Below are 24640 nucleotides of genomic sequence, written 5' to 3'. Positions count from 1 at the left end.
GGTGCATGGAGGCTGGAGGCAGCCCAGCAGCTTTCCTGGGTGCTGAGCTTGCCCCCAGCATGTCGGTTGGCGTTGCGGGGGTCCCGGCTGGCAGGTTTCCAGCTTAGGGCCCGACTTCTCCGGCATCGTCCACCCAGCATAATGCCTGGGGACCCCGGTGTAAAAGGGAACAACTGCCGGGTTGCATCCGGGTTCAAAAACCCGGATGTGACCCGGCAGTTTTGGTGTAAAAGTGTTTTAAGGGGAGAATTAAATTAGCTCTTTCAGATGTTTCACCTAGGCAAAAAATCGGACCTGATTGAATACCCCATAAATTAGAAATGTTATTTTTTTTTTCATTTACCCGATAATCTGTCTTTTTTTTTTAAAGCATGCACTGAATTATAATAATTCCGACCAGCAATCTTGTGGCTGGTTGGTCTTATTACTCAGTCCCTGCTACAAGCTCTCAATAATCGGTTAAATTCAATATGCAGGATTTTTGCTGGTAAAGGCTGGATAAAGGCTGGATAATGAAATTGGTGGAGCTCCTTTTATAATTCTGAAATGATCAAACTGAATCTAAAGTCTTATGTAAACTGCTACAGATAGCCACTTATGGGACCTTATTCAGGTCCATTCGCATCCCCATGCGTTCACACAGGGACCGATGGTGGGCGTATGCACAGGTGCATTACTGCGCATGTGCATACGTCGGGTGCGTATGGCCATGGCGAACAGACTGTTCGCAGGGGTGCACAGACCCATGATTCCGGGCAGGGGGCGGCAGCAGATAGTCGTACCCATGGGAACGCCCAGTGTTTCATGGGCGTTCCCATGAAAATGCTGGCTGTTCTCATGGAAGTCGCCCGCTGATGTGGGTGCCGGGGGCAGGAAGCCGACATCACCGGATATCAGCTGCCTGCCCACTTTCTTACATATGTCCACGCAGATCTAAGGTTACCTCAGAGTAACCTTAGATGTGCGTGGGCCTTCAACATCATTCGATCACCCCCATGGTTTGTTTGGAACCACAAGCTGTGTGGCAGATTTGGCCATACCCTTTACATAATCTGTAGGGGCCATGACACTATACATGGCCCCATGTGCATTATTGTGACTAGATTTTCCTTCCAGTTCATCTGATTGTGATCCAGCTGGAATACAGTTTGGACATGAATTTTTTATTCAACAAGCTAAAATGATGGATTTTGTACCAGGAGACTAGCCAAACTGTCCAGAATCATGACTTATAAGTGACTATGGCCAACTTTACAAAGACAAGGAAATCAGAGAGAGACCAGCTGTAATAGAGGATGGTATAAGCATCCTAGCCAAAAAAGGGTACAAACAGCAAATAACAACAGACAGCGCAATACACAGGAAGCGTGATTCTGTGCAGCTTGATAGTAAAACACAAATTTGAATGAATTACTAAAGTATCATAAAAAAAGGGGTAATTCAGGTGTCTTCGGTCCACAACAAATTCACTGCGGGGACTGATGTTCTGGGTCTGCACATGCGTATGGGCAACAATACGCATGTGCAGATCCAATGTGCGAATGGCTTTTGCGAGTATCACACTCGTCAGGCATTCGTACACTAAGGGGAGGGAAGGGAACGCCCAGCGTTTTATGGATGTCCCCATGAAACTGCTGGGCGTTCCCCTGGAAAGCAGGTGGGCCGATGCCTGCTCGGGGTGGGTGGTTGACGTCACATGATGTCAGCGCCCACCCCTTTTTTGGCAAACAGCTGCAGAAATAAAAGAAATTCCCTCGCATTTTACCAACTTTACCGCATTTTACCACCGGCATTGAATACCTGCCCTTATGTCCTATCTATAGTAACAGTGTTTGTTGTTATCTGCAATTTCAGATAGACATTTGGGGGCTAATTGAATTAGCAGCAGTAAATGTTTTCCCGGCAAAATAAAGATTTGGGATAAGTTCCTGGATCCATGCGTTTTTGTGATCGCCTCTGGGCAGGTGAAACCAAATTCCCGATAATGGCGGCAGTTGAATTGCTCTCCGGGGATCAATTATCCACAGAAATGTAATTCCTTCCTTGGTATTGAGCAATATTGAGAATCAACAAATTTTTTAAAAAGGATGTCTTGAACGGGAAGGGGCACAACACTCAATCACTGGTCCCCTATAGCTATATTAGGAAGAGGCCCAGTGGTACAGGTCTGTCCACACCAGAGTCCTCTGCTCTTCACCGATGCAATAAGATTCCCTGTTTGAAGTTTCAGATCTGTAATAATATGCACCAATAATATATATATTCAATATAAACTAAACATACCGCTATGGTTTGTTTTTCTTCCTCGCTGAAAGAACTCATTATTTCATCTCCTGATGTGACCAGTTCATCTATTGTGTCTTTGTGTCTTAAAATTTCCATTGCAAATCCCTGTAAATAGAATACATCTCTTATCAGTCCTGGACAGTTCTATAAAACAATTTCACATCAGTCTGTAGATAGCAGTCGTGCACACATTTAATTACCTTCTGGACTTGTAGCTGAGCCATGGTCTGGTCTTGCTCAAGTCTGATGAGACCAAGAGCCATTATTTTATTTTTAGTACCTTCAATCCATGTATGCTCGGCACCAACAGCTTGCTCAAACTGAAACAATATAAATGCAATGACATGATATAAAGCTGCAGTAAGACTTTCTGCATAACTATAAATAACAGATTTCATTAAAAGAGCTAATTTGTCATAATGCCAGATGTATAAAAAAAACAAGTTCAAAATGCGTCTGATGCTTAAACACTATCTGCAATTGTAAACACACTAGAAATAACTAGATCTCTTTTTATAACTTGTATAGCATTTATTTACATACCCATATTAAAAAATGGAGTGCTTTAGACAAAGACTTCATATGAACTAAAAGGTACTAAAGCGCAACAGTAGATATCAGAGGAAGACATTTTGAGATAAAAAGTCCACATTCTAGTCAGCAGTACTGTAGCTCTAGCACTATTTCTGCTTAAACACTCTAGAATAAAAGATTTCAGTTTAAACTTAAAGGTAGAACGAAACTATTCTGTATTTTAGGTCTATAAAAGACCACTAAATCAGAATTGTATTTCAGTTGTTCAGTAATATTTTACTGAGTTTATAATTATTGTGAGAGAGAAGTACCAAGGGAAAATGTTACAAAGTAAAAAAAAAATGTTGCTAACTTGAGGTGTGAACAAGTAGTTTCTATAAATATGGCAGCAAGGACAAAGGAAAAGCAAAGCCCAACCTTTTATCCCAAATTGCCATGAAGAATTATTTTTATTAGGATTAAGCTTTACAAATATTAGATAAATTATAGTCAACAGAAAATGATAATACAATGGTATTCTCTATGACTCACTCATCTGCCAACACATAACAATTCATTATGTCTTGTTAGGCCCCCATACAATATGTGACTTTTCTGAGGGGAGAAGTCGCATGCGATGCCCCTTGAGCCACAGGATCACATATGATATATTGTATGATGTCCTCTTGCATACAATATTGCATTCCGTGTTGCCAGGAGGCTGTCCGAGTTGGAGATCAGACGCGCAGCAGGTCTGATCTCCTACAGCAGGGGTTCCCAATCTTTTTCTAATCACGGCACCCTAGAGTATCAGAATTTTTCCACGGCACCCCTAGACCCCCAAAAATATATATCAAATTAAGTAGATTGTGTTTATATGTGCTTCTTAGGTTCAGTTATGTGGTAAAGGGCAGGATTTGGTTCTGACTGTACACATTTTATGATTGGCAGCCACCAGCACTGGTTTTGTCCAGAATAATTGATCATAAATAATTTGAATTGGTCCTGGACGACCAACCCGAGGCACCCCTGCAAGTGTCCCGAGGCACCCCAGGGAGCCTAGGCGCACAGTTTGGGAACCACTGTCCTACAGTGATCCTGTTTGCATCTGTTTAGATTTTAAACACATGGGATTTGGACACTTTTTACCCAATTTCTCTGCCTGATTCGCCGGAATCGGGTGAAAAGTGGCCAAATCGCACTAGTGTATGGCCAGCTTAACAGACATGAATGGTATTTTTAGCAACACGTTTCCATAGCCTTTACTCCCTCACTGTTCTCGAGACTTGGGAACTTACGACTGATTTGGTGGCAATTAACTGGGTACCTTTAATGCCCTTTACAATGTGTAAGAAAAACAAGACTGGGTAATAACAAGACAATGATGTACGAGCTCCCTGCTCGGCATCACAACTGCTGTTTAAGATGCAATAATGTATTACAACTACAAGGTGGATTCAATTCGCCGTGGTCATTTATAATGGGTAAATTAATCCCCCAGGACTAATTAATTAGTATGTAAAAAAAAATAGGTCTGAAGGGGGTAAATTTACTAAATCTTCTAAAAATGAAAAGAGATGATGACACCCATATTGTAGCAATCAATTATATTCTACCATTTCACTATTCCATCCTAGAAATTGATATAATTGATATGATAGAATATGATTCACCTCTTTTCATTTTTAGAAGCTTTAGTAAGAGTACCCGCAGGTGTTAATGCCCAATAGCAGGATCATTTACCAGGTGAGTAAATGAAATAAATGAATAGCTGCAGAAATGAATCCCTTTGATCACACATGGTAAATGACCAGGCATACCACAATATGATTGGTGTGTCACAAGGGACACATTAATTACTCACATAGCAAGCTATTATTTATTTATCTATTAACAGTTTCTTATACAGTGCAGCATGCATACTAGAAATTTGGGGAGCACCCCTCCCAGATCCACTCACTTCCACCCAGTGAAGTGGGTGGTTTGTGGTTTTAAAGATGTGATTTACCTTGCTGTCACAGTTCAAAAAAGTTGTCAAGTAGTAATAAATTCTATGGCACTTAAAACCCTGCTTATACTGTAGATATAACATTGGTCGCATACCGTGCAACTCTGCTAATGTCAGGTATGTGTTATGTCGGAAATGCATCTTAGTCGCTATGGGATGAGAGGGCACAAGGACTCATTTATTGGATATATGACACTCGTACTGTACAGAATGGAACGTGTATTGGAGAAAAGCTGCGGCTTTTACATTGTAGCACTTTGTGTCCAGATTTAGAGACTCAGTCACACACAAGGGGCCTAATTCAGACCTGATCGCACGGCAAATTTGTTCGCAATAGGCACAAAGCCATGTGCACTGCAGCTGGGGCAAATGTAACATGTGCAGAGAGAGTTAGATTTGGGTGGGGTGTGTTCAAACTAAAATCTAAATGGCAGTGTAAAAATAAAGCAGCCAGTATTTACCCTGCACAGAAACAAAATAACTCTCCCAAATCTAACTCTCTGTCTGCACGTTACATCTGCCCTACCTTCAATGCACATGGTTTTCTCACTTTGAGAACAAATTTGCCCTCTGATCAGAGGCCTGATTCAAACCTGTATGCAGGGCTGCGAATTTGCATCCCTGACGATTATTAAACGAACACGCATGCACAGTACGCTGTGCGTATGCTGGAGCCATCTGTACGAACTGAACTAGCGAAGGCGCTAACCTAGAGTTTTCTGGGAGTGTCCCAGAAAACGCAGGTGTTTCTTGGCCGTTGGGTGGGAGGGCTACTGACGTCATCAGCAGCCTCATTCTCCCCACGGCCTAGACTTACTCTGTGCTTGTGAACAGGGGGAATGATCCAAATGGACTTCTCCCTGTGTGCACGGCTGCAAATGCATTCATAGCCGCGCACATGGGGGAGTTTCACTCATGCAGGGCAGCCTGGGGTGGCCATTACCTGCTCGCTGGCCTCCAAACTCGCACAGCCCAACAAGCAGGTCTGAATTGGGCCCAATATACAAGTTTCATAGATCAAATTGCTTAGGACAGATTTTTTAAAGCAGTTTACTGCAGCAAAGATATAGGAGAACATATCTGTGTATAAAGAAAAGTGCATAAGGGAATTAGTGTATAGGAGATGAAAGCTCTCCTGTGACAGTTTACTTGTCAGATGATGGTCCTGTGTTTCATTTACATACATACATGTTTGTATCCTGAACAGAGTTTGTAGTTCCAGAGAGGAGTACATCCTGTAGTACACTGCATCACTTTTAAATTCTTTCATGTTTTTCATCTTACAAACATCAAAGCTTTGGTACAGTCTGTCTCACTCCTACAGCTAACAATAGCCCATGCACCAAAACACAGAGTGTTGGTATATAACAACGAAGGACACCATTAATTCATATTATTAAAAGTTACAGCATTTAATCTACACACACATATATAGATGTTGGTTATAAGTGTGACTTTGTAGACCTACTTTATTTTGAAAATGAGCATGCTGTCCAACAGGGGTGAAAATAGAACTTTTTGGGCCCCATAGCAAAATCTTGATAGCGCCCCCCCCCCCCCCCCCACACACACACACTGTGCCGTTGTCCCTACAATGCCCCTTAGGGGACAGACGAGTGAGAGACAAAGAGGGTATTGCGGAGGGGTGGTCAGGGAGAGGTTTTCTGGAAAAAGAGAGACAGAGAGTAAGGGAGAAAGAGATAAAGGGTGAGAAGGGGGAGAGAGAGGGAATCAGGGAGACAGACAAAAGGAGGGGAGGGAGCAGGAGTGAGAGAGTGTCAGGTGGGAGGGGAGAGAAAAAGAAGGGAGTAAGAGAGAGACTGTCTGGGGGAGAGAGAGAGGGGGGGTATCAGGGAGATAGATAGAGACACAGAGACTGTATAGGGGTGAGAGTAAGACTGAAATTATCTGCGGGAGAAAGACAGTGTCAGAGATCAATAAAGAGAAAAGCATGTCTCAGGAAGAAACAGGGGAGGGAGCTGGGACAGGAAGTACGGATGGGCATAGACAGTTTGGGAGGGCATGGACAGATAGAGCACCGTATTAGAGCATAAATTGACAGACCGTTGGACAAGGGGGCATGGATGGACAGAGCACCATATTAGAGATTAGATGGATAGATGGACGGACAGATAGATGATGGGGCATGGACGGACAGCACCATAAGGGTGCATAGATGAATGGATGGACAGGGGGTATATGCAGACAAAACATATATCCAGGGCCAGATTGGGAAGTGGCCCTGGAAAAACTCTGAAAATGTAAGTGAGACCAAAACAATATAAGAGGAGCCCGTCACAAAGATAGGTGGGAATGCATTTACGAGAAAGAGGGAGAGAAAGGAGGAGAGAATGTTGGGGGGGTAACATGCAGAGAGGTGTGAAGGGAAGAGAGGGGCGAAATATGTAGAGGCTTACATGTGTAAAGAGTATAGAGGAGGAAGAGTGCAAACTGTCATACTGTAACAGATAGGGTATGAAGGGCAGGGGGGGTCACAGGTATATGCAGGTAAGTGGTGTCAGGCTGTCACGTGCAGGGGGGAGCAGGCATGCACACAAGCGAGAGGGAAGAAGCAGGCTGTCACTTGCTGGGAGGGGGGATCAACAGGCATGCAAAAGGTGGGTGGGGAGGCAGCTTGTCACAGGGGTAACTGTGAACTTGAATGACTGACAGCTGCCATCCGACTCTCCGCTGCACTGCCTTGTTGTGGGTAGTGGTAAGGAGCTTTGTACAGCCCTCACTCAGATGTCCCTGCAGGAGCCGCCGGGTGCCCGCTAGTAACACAATCTCAGTGAACACCCGGCAAAGGGAGAAAGGCAGTTACGGCATCCTCTAGGCGCTAGACAAAGCCTGCCCTATATGGACCCCAGCCCCCACCTCATTCCCAAATAGGAACTGCCGGACATTTAACTCTGCGCAGCACCACATTATATGATACTAAATATAAAAAAACAAAAACTAAAGAAAAAATATTCAAAAGGGTGCAGGCAGTGCTGTATAGAAGATGCAGGTGATTGCCTGCTGGGTCCTCGGCCCTCCAAGCCCATAGCATTTGCATTCCCTGCACCCTCTATAGTTACCCCACTGCTGTCAAATAAGTAATTGGGAGAAGATTGCTTATTTCTACAATGAGTTTAGGAACATGTAGCTTTGATTTGTGACATTATGGGGGAAATTTACTAAGACGTGAGTTGTATTTCACATGGCATGTTGCTATGGGCAACCAATCAGAACCTATCTATTATCTTCTGGAAGGTGCTAAAGAAATGAGAAGTAGTTTCTGATTGGTTGCCCATAGCAACATCCCATGTAAAATACAACTCACATCTTGTTAAATTTCCCCCTATATGTTGTTTTTCTAGTATCTAGTACAGATCTACATCACACTTGGAGATGTAAATAGGACAATGACTTTGAGCTAGAAAATTGCAGAAGGTTTCCTTAAAACAAATGCTGCATTAACAATCTATAATGAATCTGGTATCAGAGAAATAGTAAAGTAGCTAGGAATGAATCAGGAACACTTAAAGTCATTGCAAGCAGAAGATGGACACAGGTAAACAAGCCTGTACATAGCTAATAGCTCACAGCATATAGCAATCTGAAATCTCAGCACTATAATCAGGAAAGGAAAACAGGAAGCTGCTGGGTTTACTTTAAATAGTCCAATGCTTCCTCCAATGAGGCACTGATTAAGTGTAATTTATGCTAATTCAGTCATTTTAAATCCATGAGAAGTCTTTCAGGAACTGCAATTTAGTTTCAGACAAGCGGCAGACCATAAGTACAGACTCCATGGTTCAATGAGGTATCAAGTTAGGTTGTGTTCTAAAGGCTACTCAATATAGATCCTGTTATTTAAAAAAAAAAACCCTATCTGAAAGGATCGCTTTACAGTTTGGTCGCACAGTTTGGTGAAAACTGCACAGAAATGGTTATTTATTGATCAGGTAATAAACAGAATCAACAGAATCACTTGTCATCCATGAATTAAAGATAGCTGATAAGAGCACACAAATACATAAAGAGGGAAATGTAATAGGGTGTGAGAATCATAAAGGCCTTTATTCAGATCTGATCGCAGTACAAATGTGTTTGGAAAATGGGCAAAACCATTTGCACTGAAGGTGGGGCAGATGTAACATGTGCAGAGAGAGAGTTAGATTTGTGTGAGTTATTTTGTTTCTGTGCAGGCTGAATTATTTTTACACTGCAATTTAGATTTCAGTTTTAACACACCCGACCCAAATGTAACTCTCTCTGCACATGTTATATCTGCCCCACCTGCAGTGCACATGGTTTTGCCCATTTAAAAAAAAAATTGTACTGCAATCAGATCTGGATAAGGGCCAAAGTGAGAGAAATTGATACCCTAAAGTGGCAATTATTTACACAATAATATCAACCTGGTTTTGCAGTGCAAATGATTGCCCCCTAAAAACCATCCAGAAAATTCTATCACATCCCCCCTTATAGATAAGTCATCAGCTATCTATATTATCCAACCTTATGCTGCCCATACATATGTCAGATATTACATGCAATCATTCTATTTCTGCTACATCTGGCCGATAAATTGAATGATTGCATGCATTTTTAAGCTGACATTCGACGCGATGCGCAGGCACACCGTCGAAAGTCGCATCGATAAATATTATGAGCTGCACATAATATTTATCGACTTGCATGAGCAATCGCATGTGGTTTTTAACCACATGCGACTGCTCGAATGCAATCAGCTGCGGGAGTGGGGATGGGAAGCGGGGCAGGGATGGGGACCAGAGCCGGCGGCAGCGGACGAGGAGTGGGAGCCGGTACCTTAGCGGAAGCAGGGAAGGGATGGGGACCGGAGCCGGCAGACGAGGAGTGGGAGCCGGTACCTTAGCGGGAGCTGGGGACTGGAGCGGTGGAGCTTCAGGCGGCGGGACTCGGCGGCAGCAGATAACTTGAAAAACTGGACGGTCCTCTGATTGGCTGAGGCCGCTGAGAGACAGAGCTCTCTCAGCCAATCAGTGGCCACCTGAATGTGAGGCCGCTGATTGGCTGAGAGAGCTCTCAGTCTCAGCAGCCTCGGCCAATCAGAGGGCCGTCCAGTATTTCAAAATCGTATGCTGCATCTGCTGAGTCCTGCTGCCTGACAGCTCCGGTCCCCAGCCAGTTAGTACCCCGCAGCACCCGATGTCCATCGCAGATGACATGCGACATCGGGTGCTGCACTGGGCACCACTTGATGCGATCAGATGTTATGGGCAGCATAACAAAGAGAATCTGATTAAGCAGAGTAATATTGGGGCATTCTGTTTACCCCTGGCGGTGTATCAGTTATACAGCAAAAATAAAATAAATTCTGGGATTTGGTCATCTGATTTTGTTGGATAACAGATATTAATTTTTATGGTGGGGCATATACTATTTCCTTTCCAAAAACATAACTCAATTAAACATATATACTTACAGTTTCAAACTAACCACAGCAAAACCAATTATTAAAAATGTACTGATCAGAAACGTTGCGTTAGAGGCCGGCAGGACATGTTATCTTGGTATGCTACGCATTAGATATGCCATGCAAGTATAATTCCTATTGGATAATATATAAATAAATTAAAGAAACCGAGGCACAGAACTTCATTAATCCTATTATATAAATAGGATACAGTATGCTAAACCTATGCACTTCTTCATTGATGTCGTTGTGTATTATAAGTATGGGATTAGAAACACAAGGAAAATTATACAAAGCAGTATAGCATAGGGGTTATCCATCTCATTTCTTTATCTGTTAAAGCAGTCATATTATTTTAGGATGGCCTTAGAACAACGAAGCAGATGGCTATGACAATATACAGATTAGCTGGGCCCCTGCTCCTAATTATCTCAACCTTACATTTCTTTTCAAGCTATGCTTTTGTCACCCAGGCATATCAAATAAGTGGAAAGATTAGTTTTCAAACGATTTGTTCTGGCCCACAGGCAGCCATTTTGCTGTAACACTAAAAAAAAAAATCAATGGGTCTTGTGTACCTGCTGAGATCGCAATCTGGCAGCGTCTATCTCTTCCACCATTTGTGTAAGGGTGTCGTTTACTAATCTGTAGCGGTCATTGTCTTCTGTTACCATCCTGTCAAGTCCTCCTCTAGCTCTCCAAGGCACCAGTTCCAGCAAAGCACTGCTTACATCATTCAAGGAGTCCAACAAAGGCTTGTTCCTCTTGGCTTCTACTTGCAGTTCCTTCAAAAGAAAAAAACTGCATAAGGTTATCACATTATAGGTTGAACTCGATGGACTTACGTCTTTTTTCAGGCTTACTATGTTATATTATTATGTTTAATAAATTGAAGATGATCTCACTGATTATTTACATGCACACAGCAATCATTTCCTAGTAAAGGCGTAACTTGTGCGATAAAAACTGTATGTAGCATTTACTTGTTTATTACTTAACTCATAAATCTCACAATGAGCATTTGATAAGGATCAATGGTCACACATAAACCTTCTTATACAGCGGGAGAGAGACTCCAGGGGTTTAACTTACTAATGTTGAGGTTCTATTGAAGATGTGATGTTGCTATGGGCAACAAATCAGATTCTATCTATTATCATCTAGATCAGGGCTGGGCAACACCGGCCCTCCAGATGTTGATGAACTACACATACCAGCATGCCTTGCATCAGTTTCAGCATGGCCACATAGCAAAACTAATGCAAAGCATCCTGGGATGTGTAGTTCACAAACATCTGGAGGGCCGGTGTTGCCCAGCCCTGATCTAGATTCTAGAAGGTGCTAAAACAATAAGTAGATTTTGATTGGTTGCCCATAGAAACATCCCATCTTAAATAGAACTCCCACCGTAGTAAATAAAGACTGAGATTTAAATGGGTGAGATTTACAGCCAGGAACTGAGAATGTATAAGTAATCTGGTGGGTCACTTTCAAACACAGTGGTTTCTGAATCATACTGTACTTGTTACACCAATAGTAGTGAGTTTTATTTCCAGCTCTGCTGCAACAGATCACAGGGTGTGTGAAATGATCATGCACACATGCAGGAACATTTATAACCAGGCTACAGAGCTAATATGTCAGTTATGTAAATCACCTTAATCATTCTGGCATGATTGAACTGTAAAGGCCCCCACATACATTATGCGATTTGGGCCCAAGTTCACCTGATTCCGTCGGATCAGACGAGAAATCAGGTGAAATCAGCCCCAATCACATGTGTATGACATCATATCCAATCCAATCCAAGTAAATTAAATGTAAGGTTTAGCACACATCTGAGCGATAGGTAAACATACGCACTTATCAATAGGCTGTTCAATATGACTGGCCGCATAGCACAACCGGGCGAGCAGTTGCACAACTATTATGTCCCTGAAGCATGTGTACGGGCGATCGGTCAATATATTTGCCATCAATATTGGCATCAGCTGGGCAGCAGGGCCATACGCAATATATCTGTAAATGTCATTCAGGTGTACACGCCAACCTGATACCGATATATAATTTACTGCTTGAACAAACTATTTATCATTGTGGTATGTACTCTGTGTCAAAAAGGTGATTTGTTGTGGATCTGGCTGGGGCTGTAGAGAGCTAAAAGACTACAAAACTGGAGATTGTAACTAATTCCAGAGCATGCAGCTAGAACTGGTAGTGAAGTGGTTTGACTAGACCCAAAGTGGAGAAGCCGAGTCTAACACACCAGGTGGTCTTCACCAGGAACCACGCAATGTGTTATGAACTTCCATCTGGGCCCACTCACTACGGGAAACTAAGCGGAAGCCGGATAGAATTAATGGACTAGAGTAGTAAACCAGGACCAGAAGACTCGGATTTTAAACAGGAAGACTTGAGGGAAGGTTATAACTTGATCCAGAAGAATGGCCAGAGACTGGACTGGAGCTGAAGAAATAATATAACTTGATTGGGAAAAATGACCAGAGATTGGACCGGAGCTGAAGTTTAACTTGATCCGAAAGAACGACGCAGGGATAAATCCAAAAGATTAAGGGAGCTCATGGTGCTGCAGCATATTCAGGAGTAAAGAGCATTGTACTAGCATCTTGCCGGGATCAGTGCTGGGATTTAAAGTACCTGGGCACTGCTGATTGGCTATTGAAATCCAGGGAAGAAGATATTGGCTGCTACAGCAAGATGGCCAGGAATCACAGGAATGCTGCCATCAGTAACAGGAAGCTGCTGCTGAGAGCCGGAAAGAGCTGTAGCCGGACCAGCCAGGCAGCGGAGAGCAGTGGAGTAAGGCTGTCACAGGACCTGGACAAGTAAGCGTTGACGCAGGACCCGCCGGGCAGCGGGGGAGGGTTGAGACCCAGAGGGGTAAGTGCAGCACATGGCGACCCCTGACACTCAGCATAAGCATCCGACTTCATCATAGTTTCAGAAAGTGTGTGTAACCCCTTATTGTTTTGAATTAGTGTCTTAAATGCTAAATAATGAATTTCTATTATTTGTTCATTAAAAATTTAAGGAACACACAAAACAAAAGGAAAATGCAAACCAGTCTATTCCTACAGTAGTTTAAACCAAACATTGAATGTTGTACCTTTTTTCTTCCTTGTATAGTGTTTAGCTCCTCTGCTTTATGGTCCTGCATCTCATAGTTCTTCAGCTCTACTTCCACTTTGTCCAACCACCTGCCCAGTTCTTCGTGAGTTGAATGGAGCTGTGTAGCAAGGTTTAAGGCCTGTTCTAATACTTTAGACACATTGGAACTTAGTTTTGTGATGTCAGAGTACCTTGATTTGATTCCATCCAACTTTTCCTGAATAATGACAACTTCATCGCCTATTTAAAAATGAGAATAACAACCAAACTGCTTAATAACCGAACTATGTACAGCGCTTCTAAAAACTAACGCTTTGATTTGCTAATGCTCTTGATTTAAAGCTCCTCAGGACAGCACATTACTGGTCATTTAAGAAGTTTTCTACCCTTGACATTATCAGGTTGAGATGAACAATATTTGTTATCAGCCATAGTAGACTACATATTATGAAGGACTATACATTGAGGCATTTCCAATACAAATAAATTATTTACAATGACAGGGTGTAGTATACTTTGGTATATTCATAATGTCAACCACATTGACCAGTTCAACATTCTGTCAACAGATTGACACTAATGAAATGTCCATATGATTAGGATGTCAACAAAACGTCCCTGGAGGGCTAGTAATGACTTTTCTGGTGTGGTAGCTCCAGTGGAATCTTCTGGATCCAGTGGTTCTGCAGTACAGTGTATGCCTAACCCCCCCCCCCAGTTCCAAACCCTAACCATCTCCTACAGTAGCCTATCCCTCCCCCTAGCGCCTAACTACCATCCCTAGTGTTAAACCATAACCTCCCCTCTCATAAGGTAATGCTCCACCTAATGCCACACCCTAAGTATCCCCTCATAGCCATATCCTCCCCGTAGTGCCACTCGCTAATCATCTACTCAAGTGTACAAACCCTCCCCATAGTACCTAACCTTAACTCTCCCCTCCTGTAGCCTAATCCTTCACCTAGTGCCTTACCCTAACCTTCCATCCAGCAAACTAACCTTCCCCACCAAACCCTAACCTTACCTTCAGCAATCTAACTTTCCCCACCAAACCCTAACCTTCCCTCCAGCAATCTAACCTCCCCCTACCAAACCCGAACCTTCCCTCTGGCAATCTAACCTCCAAACCCCCGGCAGGCCGGAGGACTCACCTATGGGAAAGCCCAGAAATCATCTGGTGACGTGGGCACCATGTGTGGGTAGCTGACATCACCCGAAGTCAGCTGCCCGCCCACTTCCTTCAGAATGCCCACGTACATCTAAGGTTGGTCGGTGACCATTGAATGATGTGGGTGTTCCACCGCAGGCTACGAATGGCTGTTTGTGTCAATGGTGTCATCATTCTCAAGGCGGGGTTTGGTGGACTCGCAAGGCTGCAAATTCCAAGCCTTGCGAATCAACCAGAATAACCCACATAGTATATGTGCTGTTATAGTAGCACATGTAATCAGTACGGTGCCTCGCTGCGGGCAGACAAATTCCATGTCAGGTTCATCATCATCCCAGAATAGTAAATGCATTACACAGCCATGACTACAGGAGGTGATTTCATTCCAGTTACAATGTTAGCATTAAAATGTATACACTTAACAACCTTTGGTTTAATGTTCTTGGAAAAATCAGAACAACTTGAAATGTTTGACTAATCTTTATTTATGCACAGATGTTTTTTTCCCCTTCTGCTCAACACACCTGACACAGAACACTGCAGAGAGAACTTGCACAGAGACTGCGCGGGATGACGTTTCTTGCTGAACAATATTAAATCACACGTAAAAATGATTATTATAACAGGTTCCCTTCCCCTGATCAGCAAAAAGGTGTGTGCCTTATACCCCTTTTACATTGCGCCTAATTACCAGGTTCATGCCGGTTTCTTGCTGGTTCGACCCAGTAATTGGTGCAATGTGAAATGGGTTGCCAGGTCCAGCAAACCTTTAGCAACACAGCAATACGAACTGGTAAAAAAGCGTTAGTAACGGTTCGTTGCTGTGTTGCTTTGCGATGTGTACGGGTTAATCGGGTCGAGCGACCCATTTCCCGTTCACACATAGGAGGAGGCAGTGCTTGGAGCAACACCAGCTGTAAGCGCTGCCTCCTCCCCCATGACCGATGATGCTCCGCCACTCTGCCCAGCATGATATCAGCGAACCGGCAATATTCCCGGTTTGCTGAATGGACCAAAATGCAGGGTTGCACCGGGACTGAACCATTTCAAAGTCCCGGTGCATCCCTGCATTTGCGGTCTGAAAGCGATATTAGAAGCAATGATGAAGGCTCATAATTAGAATTTTAATTGATTTGAATAGAAAATTGCATTTCCAGTTAATAGATCTACAGGGGGAATTTACTAAGATGTGAGTTCTATTTCACATGTGATGTTGCTATGAGCAAACATAAACAAAATCAGAATCTACTGCTTATTTATTTAGCATAATAGATAGAATCTAATTGGTTTTTCATAGCAACATCCCATTTGAAATAGAACTCCCATCTTAGTAAATTTCACCCACACTGTCTAGACAAACAGTCAATAGGACTACCCCAAAAAGTCGACATGCAATAGGTCGACAGGGTCAAAATGTAGACATGAAAAAGGTAGACACATGAAAAGGTCGACATGAGTTTTTCATGATTTTTAAAAAATTGGCTTGGTTTTACTTCACCATCCATTATGGCATAGAGGGAGAATATATTATACCCCTTTCACATTCGCACACCCGGGTCATACCCTGGAATGTGTTCCCGGATGCTTCCCGGGACACTACCCGGGAATGTACCCTTTCACACTGTATAATTGCTGAATGTGAAAGGGGTATGAGATGACAGCTGATGTGCAGTGAGCAGTGTCAGTGTGTGGATGCGGGGCCAGGCTACGGAAGGCGGGGTCAGACTGCAGGGCGGTCCCTTCTCATTCTGCAAACTTTTCCTAACCTTCGTCTCCAGAGTAGCAAGTATCCCGGCTGCGGGCTGCGCGTCGCCGGTTGTTATTGCTCCGGGCTGGATTATTACAAACCCCCATTGGCCACCCGACCTGGAATGAAGTCGGGCAGGTGGCGTCATCTGGAGGCTTGGCCGGGGCGGCGCGGGGAGGTGCCAGCACCTCCCAGCGGCGTATTTTCATTGCAGTGAACTGGATCTGGGTCACGCTGACTGCATCCCGTGCCAATTCTGCGTTCTACCCAGGTCAGGACCTGGGTAGAGATCCCGGAATGCTGAACACGGGATATTCGTCCAAGACCCTTTCACACTGCATTAATCCCGGGTTGAAGCGCGTTCATGTGCAAAAACCCGGGACATTTTTGCAAGTGTGAAAGGGGTATAAGTATGCCGAGCATAGTGTGGCACATAGCCCAAAGCATGACGACCGTAGCGAGCCATGCAAGGGTACGTGTTACACTAATTGGGGTCCATGCCGACAGCTGTCGACACGGACACAAAAAAGTAAATACTCATGTCAACCTTTTCATTTGTCTACCTTTTTTCATGCCGACCTTTTGACCTTGTCAATCCTTTGAACCTATTGCGTGTTTACCTATTGACTGTCTATCTGGACATTGTCTATCTAATAATCCTCAGCCACCACTTGTAACCCATTGTGAATTTGTTTATGTGCAGATGCTTGGAAAGCAGGCTCTCTAGTGAGATCTAATAAGGTGGGCATCACATTTAACCCTTGGAAGTGTTTAGATGCATATGCCTGTTGCACTTTTTACAGTGAATTAGCACATTTTACACCTATTTCATCACAAAGTACATTTTGTACGGGTTTTAAATAGACCAGTGGTTCTCAAGCTAAGTAATCAACCCCAAGCAGATCACATTTTCCAGGTTACTTAGCAGGTGAACAGATGTATTCCTTACTCAGTGACACATTTTAAAATATCCACAAGTGAAGGAAATAATTTCACTTGTGATGAGGAGACGTGGAAAATATTAACTGTATGGGGCCCTGAGGAACGAGTGTGAGAATCTATGAAATAGAACATTGATCTAGATTGGCTTGGATAGCAGATTAGTTGGACAATGTCAGAATCTGATTGACCTGAACACTAAACTGGTGATATGTTTAGCCCACAAGTGTATGGTTGACAAATTCCCATATGCTCCATATTAGCACCATAATATCCCTTAGTATTTGATGAATTGGAATCTTAAGCTGAATCCACAGCAGATTATATATTTTAGAATGATGTGGCTAATTCTGACAGATCTGGGCTTTAAAATCTTTCACATTGTACAGTGTGTATGCACCATCGTATGACCCGTGAGTCGCTCTTCATGTCTTCAGGTTGCTCATGCTGCAGCTCAATCTGATGATATAGCTAGTGACGCCATGATGCTAAATGCAGGATTGCTACCCACGTCATTCCCTGCATTGGCAAGTGTGTATGGATTTGCCATTGCCAAATCCACATTGCCTCCCTATCGCCCGCAGTCTTGTGCCGGATATACATCCACATAAGGTCTACCTAGCTTAAATTTGTCAGCACCCTTTCCAGTGCATGAATCATACTGTAAATCACTTTACTCACCGGTTGTGTGCTTAAGAAGCTCCAATCCATTCTGTATGGCCTGGTCAACGTTTTGTTTTCTAAACAGTATGTCTTCCAGGAGGAGCTATAACATTGTAAAAAAAAGATCAGCCAAGAAATGCAGAAGAGAAACTAGAACCATGTTCTCAATTAAGTTTAGAGATTTCCTTTTAAATTATGGATGGAACGGAACGGGAAGTTGATGCTGCACTGGAGCGCACATCATTAACAATATTGAGCATACAACTGCCTGATGTTCACGCTATATCGTTAACGATATTGGTATTGTGCACATCATTAACAATATACCACCCACCCAGTGTGTATTCAGCATTAGTCTGTGTACAGAGCAGAACAGTGATTAAAGTGATGCAGCTGCTACTCTGGGTACACATCCAGAGACTCAATCGCACACATATAAACAGGGCTGTCATATATCAACTTAATCAGCACCGTCTCCTTGTGTGCCCTGGTCATGTTTTATTGTTTAAGCTATTTCAGGGGAATAAAAGCAAAAAAAATCCACCCAACATTAGAGGATTCTCACACAACCTGGCGTTGCTTGGCGTGACTTCAGTAAGGATACATGAGGACACATCTGTAAGCAGGCTGACACAACCTTTCACAGATTATGAAATCAGAAATAACAAACATTTTTGCTATTGTTATCTTCCAACTATATGGCTTTATTTCATAACAAAAACCACTTATGAAAAATAAGGTGTCTGTAGTATATAATGTGTCTATGGGAAATAAAAGACATCCATGGTTCCCTTTAAGCATCAGATGTAGTAGAACAGTAACAGGACCATGTTTTCACTAATCCTGAAAATCCCGAAGCAATAAAATCTAATTTATGCGGAAAAAATATTTGTATTAATAGGGTTCCAGTGTGGAAAAAAAATAGATCTGTTAAAGGTAAAATCAGGACATACGGACATATAAGTATGGAGATAGCATAGGTCCATTTTGATTGGTCTATGCCAATGTTCCATGTAGTAAAACATAGATGCTGATTTGTAGTTTAGCAACAATGTCACAACATGGCATATACAAAACTCCAAAGTTAGGGAACATTAATTTAGAAAACAAAGGAAATACCTTTCTTTTCCAAATAAAATTATATGTGATTGGTAAAATAATATATGAAATGATATAATAACAAAAAATAAATAAAGGGTAAACTGAACAATAACAAACATAAACATGAAACAGAATAAAATAAAATACCAGGAGCTCAGTGTGTTGCCTTGTGAGCACAGCTGTACTGTGATCTTGGACTGACAGGTTGCTCAGCTTGTCATGTACTTCAGTCAGCCAGTTCATCAGCTCAACTTCATCATCCCCAAATATCTGAGCATTGCAGTGTGCCTGATGTAGAAGTTCCCCTCTCCTGCTACTTCTCTCCTGAATCTCCATGTATCGTGTCTGGCAATTATCTAGTTTTTCCTGAACCATCTCCCTCTCTTCCCTGGAACTCAGGGCTTTTAAAGACTGGCCAATGCTCAGAGATTGGTGCAAGATTGTATTATGGGTTGTAATGTCTTCTTGTAACACCTGAGTGAATGAATGAAAATGTAAATAAATAAAAAAAACGACAAAAAGATGGGCAAATGAAACAAATATATAAATGAAGATTGTAATTGTAAAAATCAGTCAGTAGAGTTATTAGTTTGATCAGCCAGTGAGAAGAGGGGAGTATTAGGTTTAAGATTTGAGGTTAATACTCTTTATCTGAAGACGGTTGGTGAAGCCATTGAGCAGCAGAAAGTTTGTTAATCAGTTTTTTTTAAATAATGAAGCAATTTAAATGTTTTTTGAAGCACCAGAGCCAAATATAATTAAATGACTTGATTTGAGATTTTATGCAGAATTCAAATGAGAATTTATACATGCTCAAAATAAGTAAAATAAATAATACTAATACTAATAATGCTAATAATGCTAATTTAGTCACTTTTTTTCACACATTACTATACTGTATAAGCTAAATGTAATTTGCTCTACCAATTTAGGGGGAATTCAATTACCCATGGTAAATTGTCGCAGATGAGAAATGGGGGTAGTCTTGGGCTTTAATGCCCTTGGCTATTCCAGCTCTTTTTCAGCCAAACCCCTTTTAATGTCTATAAATTTAACATGCTAACAGGAGTTAAAACATGTTAATAAGCATTTACACAAGGAATGAAAAGTTCAAGGATATGTATATTAGCCGTAACCTCCTAGTTATAGAAACATTGAATTTGATGGCAGATAAGAACCACTTGGCCTATCTAACTTAGTATACCCCTTTTTTATCTTGTAGTTATAATCTCAACCCTTTTTGATCCTTAGGAGAAGATGTATTAAGCCTGGTGAAGCAATAACGTGGTTTGTGATAATGTACCTGCCAGTCAGCCTCTAACTGTCATTTTTTTCAAAACCAGGATTCAACTTGACATTTAGGATCTGATTAGTTGGTGCATATCACCAGCCAATTTATCACTTCACCAGGCTTAATATATCTGTCCCTTAGCTCTTTATAAGGCTATTCATATGCCTATCCCATGCAAGTTAAAATTGCGCTGCTGTCTTAGCCTCTACCACCTCTGATGGGAGGATATTAATTACACTTATCCACTACCCTTTCTGTTAAGTAACTTTTCCTTAAATTTCCCATAAAACTATCACCCTCCAGTTTCAGTGCATGTCCTCAAGTTCTAATACTTCTCTTCCTTGGAAGAATGTTTCCCTACTGTACCTTGTTACCCTACTTGTTAATGCCCTTGGTATATTTTACAATTTCTATCACTTTCACTGCTCTACTGAAACTATACACGTTAAGATATTTAGTCTTTTCGGATACGTTTTGTAACGTAGGTCATACACTATTTTATGGTATCGGTGATAAAAAGATGCATACAAATACAAATCCCTTATAAGTGCTGCCAACGGGCTCAATTCAGGGTTAATCAAAGAGCCCTGGAGATCAATTAGCCCGTGGTAAATTACCGTGGCTAATTGAATTCCCCTTAGAATAAAACAACAAAAATATTCAAAAGTTTAAATGATCTACAAAAGAAATATATATATATATATATATATATATATATATATATATATATATATATATATATATATATAATAGCCAGTTTGTTTTTAAAACTAGTGCTTCAAAAATACATTTGAAAATATGTTTTGGTACCAAACTTGCTGTAAACCGATGTATTTTCTCTCACTTTGTGTTGGGTAATCTGCTGAAGTAGTTTGGCTGTCTGTGTCCCAATGGGTTCAGAGTTGGCAAGCTTCTTCTCTGTATTACTGAGCCACTCAGACAAAGGTTCCAGAGTGTCGTGGAACTGTTCTGCTACCACCAATATGCCATCCAACTGATGATTTCTGCAAATTTCAATAGAAAATTTGTAACAATACACAATAAAGTAATTACATTTCATTTCAGGAAGCTGCTACATGGTATATAAAAATGCTAATGGATAGGTATTACTTTTCTTGTCTTCATCTTAATATCCTTAGGGTAATGCTGCTCCTTACATTCTATGGGGGAATTCAAGTGATTTGAGTCTTTCTGGCAGGCTAGTTAATCCATAAAGATCCAACTCAGGAATATATGTACTAAATGCTGTTATGGAGGAGAAGCGGAATCAGCGCACTTCTCTCCCATGTATGAATGCGGGGATGTTGTGCCTAATGACAGGAGGGATATGCGTCCTCAATATCGGTGCTGCTATCACCTTATAGAGGAGTAGCATGAAGTGCTATTCGCAGACAATCTGTGCCGATATAATACATCTCCCCTTCCATTACATGCAGGATACACAACCTACAGAATTCTGAAGACACTTACTCCAGTCATTGAACAATGTCACTAGATAAATCTGTAATGCTATCTGCCACCAGGACAACTAGACAAACTATACCACTAAATTCTACTGAGAATGAAAAAAGTTTTCTAAAGTATATATTGCATCCCAACCTTTTCTCCAGTTTAGGTAGTGTGTTTATATTGCACTATGCAGACACGATACCTCTGTTAATTGGACATGGAAATCACTTATGCTGCTTTCGGACCGCAAAACTGGCTTTGACCCTGTATTTGGAAACGTTTCCAAAAACGGGTCTGCCAGATAAAACCCCTTTCACACCGCATCTCTTAAACGGTATATTACCGTTTAAGTGCGGTTTTTTTGACACTGGCAGACCCGTTTTTGGAAACTTTCCAAAAACAGGGTCAAAGCTAGTCTTCAGCGCGTGCCGCCCCCGCCCCCCCTCCCCCGGGGGTTAACACCCCCAAATCCCCCCCACCCCAGGGCTAACAACCCCCCCCCCTTCCCCGTGCAGCCGGTACCTCCGTTGCGTGATCCGGCACTGCAGTTGGTCGGGGAAGCACTTATGAAAAAAAGCGTCTTTCAGAAAATGGCTGCCCCATAGGAAAATCAGTTTTAAAAAACTGTCTTTCGTATGGGGGCAGCCATTTTCCGAAAGTCACTTTTCTTATAAGAAAAGTGACTTTCGGAAAATGGCTGCCCCCATACGAAAGACAGTTTTTTAAAACAGGTTTTCCTATGGGGCAGTCATTTTCTGAAAGACGCTTTTTTTTCATAAGTGCTTCCCCGACCATACTTCACTGCCGGGATCCACAACGAAGGTACCGGCTGCACGGCGGGTGTCGACACACGCGCCGCGTGGGGGGGGGGTGTCGACACATGCGCGGGGGGGGGCTCCAGTGCTGTGAATATTTAATGAGTGCTCATTAAATATTCGCTGCTCTTATTTTGGACCCAGCTCATTGGCTGGGTCCTAAATACCGTTTCAGACCCGATTTTGATCCCCAAATACCGGGTCTGAAACGGGTAGGACCCTGCATTTTAACCGGTTTGAAAAAACGGTATTTTCAAACCGGTTAATTGGATCTGCACCTTTCAGACCGCACAGATTACCGTTTTAAAACGGTAAAAAAACGGCAATATACCGTTTACAAAGTGCGGTCTGAAAGGGGCATAAGATTACATTTGTCACAAATTATAGGTTGCTGGAAAATTCTCTATATTTTAATACTAATCAAAATAGCTCTAGTTATTGTAAAGCCCAATTCCCAATGCTTTACTTCTGCAAAGCATTATGCAGTTACGTTTTCAAATAAACAGCAGGCAATCCTCTGATTTTGTTAACTATGGGACAATGTATTGTGCTACTTTTTGGCTAGGATCAGATGTACAAGTTCATGACTGTCTTGCCTTTGCCTGGGAAAATATATTCAGAACTCCAACCAGGGCCCTTATTTTGATCTGGGCGGTACGGCCCGCGTGCGGCCGTACCGCCGATGTTTACACTCTGCACATGCGCAGAGGTCACTCTGCGCATGTGCAGGGGAATTCTCCGAACAAAAAATTTAGACGCCGCAAAGGGGGCGTATAGGGGCGTGAGGGGCTTAATAGCCTCATTACCCTATGTATACGCCCAGCGTTTCATGGGCGTTCCCATGCAAACGCGGGGCGTACGCATGGTAATGAGGCGATGACGCCAGTGATGGGGGCGGAAAGCTGACATCGCCGGATGTCAGCTGCCCGCCCCAATACAAGCTTTCACACGGACGATTGTCCGTGTGCTCTAAGCTTGCGTGAGCGGGGGGAGCGTGCGGCCCTGCCTTCGATGGTCATCGACCATCGAATGCAGGGGGCAGCTCCCACCATGGTGGAGGCGTACGCCCCACCATTTTCATGCGGATCGGCAGCCGTCCGTGTACGGACGGCCGTGCCGATCCGTCTTGTAGGCGGGGATTCGTCTGGTGCGGTCGGAGCCGCATATGCGGCTCCGCCGCACCAACCAGAATAAGGGCCCAGGTGATGTTCCTAATGATGACATAACAAACTCTCATCAATATCAAACATATCCTACAAGGTGTTATGTCACATAGGAATAACGCTGACAGGAAAGCTTTGGATAGAACACGGGCATCATGGGACAGAGATGAAAAAATATATATATATATTTGAGATACCGAAGTTCTATCAATAAGATTAATCACATTGTTGGAGAAACTAAAGAAAGTCCCTTACATAACACAAATATGTTTTATATTTTTTTCCCTGAAACAATACCCTGAGCATACCTGCCAACATTTTGAGAATTGGATCTACCGCCGCAAGGTCTGCAAAAAAAAAGCCTTGGTGAAAGGGACCGTGGCTTTGTGGAAATTCGGTGATTGCGAGTCAAGCGAGTATTTGTCACTGTGGGCTGCTGGCATGCCCCCTGTTACTCTGTCCAGGACCGCCGACTATGTCCCGGGCCCCGTCCTCTGGAAGGGCCCAGGCTGCTCATTTTGCCCACCACAAACAATGCTTCTTCAATGCTGCACTGGCTTTTGAGCCAATCAGAGCTTGTGCACTGTTAGCCAATCAGAGTGTATGCAGGTACACAAGCTCCGATTGGCTCACCAGCCTGTGCTGCATTTTAATTGGCCACCGGCGTCCTGCATTGAAGAAACCTGTGCTTCAGGACATGCAGCAGGAGTCGGCAGTAAGTGAAGGGAGGAAGGGAAATAGGGGGGCCCAGGTTGGAAATCAGTTCCGGGCCCCCAAATTCCTAGTGGCAGCCCTGCCTCTGTCTACCATGAGCAGACTCTATGCACATGAGTAGTGAGTGACAGGAATTCTCTCTCTCAAATTACCCCCTTGCACATGGGTGGGTGGGACAGCAGGACACATTCCCATAAAATGGTGGGAA

General features: G+C 42.8%; 1 protein-coding gene across 19 annotated transcripts in view; it reads right to left on the bottom strand.

The window, feature by feature from the left end:
• The window catches only part of DST (dystonin), a 522642-nt gene that overhangs the window by 60373 nt on the left and 437629 nt on the right, over positions 1-24640 (bottom strand). For 15 of the 19 annotated variants that reach the window (XM_083177288.1, XM_083177291.1, XM_083177290.1 and 12 more), the window contains 7 exons: positions 21136-21295; positions 19148-19474; positions 17918-18002; positions 13381-13622; positions 10832-11038; positions 2487-2606; positions 2284-2391 (listed from right to left, as the gene is read on the bottom strand). In XM_083177288.1, the coding sequence (XP_083033414.1) occupies positions 2284-2391; positions 2487-2606; positions 10832-11038; positions 13381-13622; positions 17918-18002; positions 19148-19474; positions 21136-21295 (1249 nt within the window). The remainder of the gene's footprint in view (positions 1-2283; positions 2392-2486; positions 2607-10831; positions 11039-13380; positions 13623-17917; positions 18003-19147; positions 19475-21135; positions 21296-24640) is intronic. The other 4 variants (XM_083177297.1, XM_083177307.1, XM_083177299.1 and 1 more) reach the window with 1 other exon arrangement.

Source organism: Crinia signifera, chromosome 3 (assembly GCF_055691185.1).
Source record: "Crinia signifera chromosome 3, ASM5569118v1, whole genome shotgun sequence".
In the NCBI taxonomy this organism is placed as follows: domain Eukaryota; kingdom Metazoa; phylum Chordata; class Amphibia; order Anura; family Myobatrachidae; genus Crinia; species Crinia signifera.
This window is presented reverse-complemented; position numbering and strand designations above follow the sequence as displayed.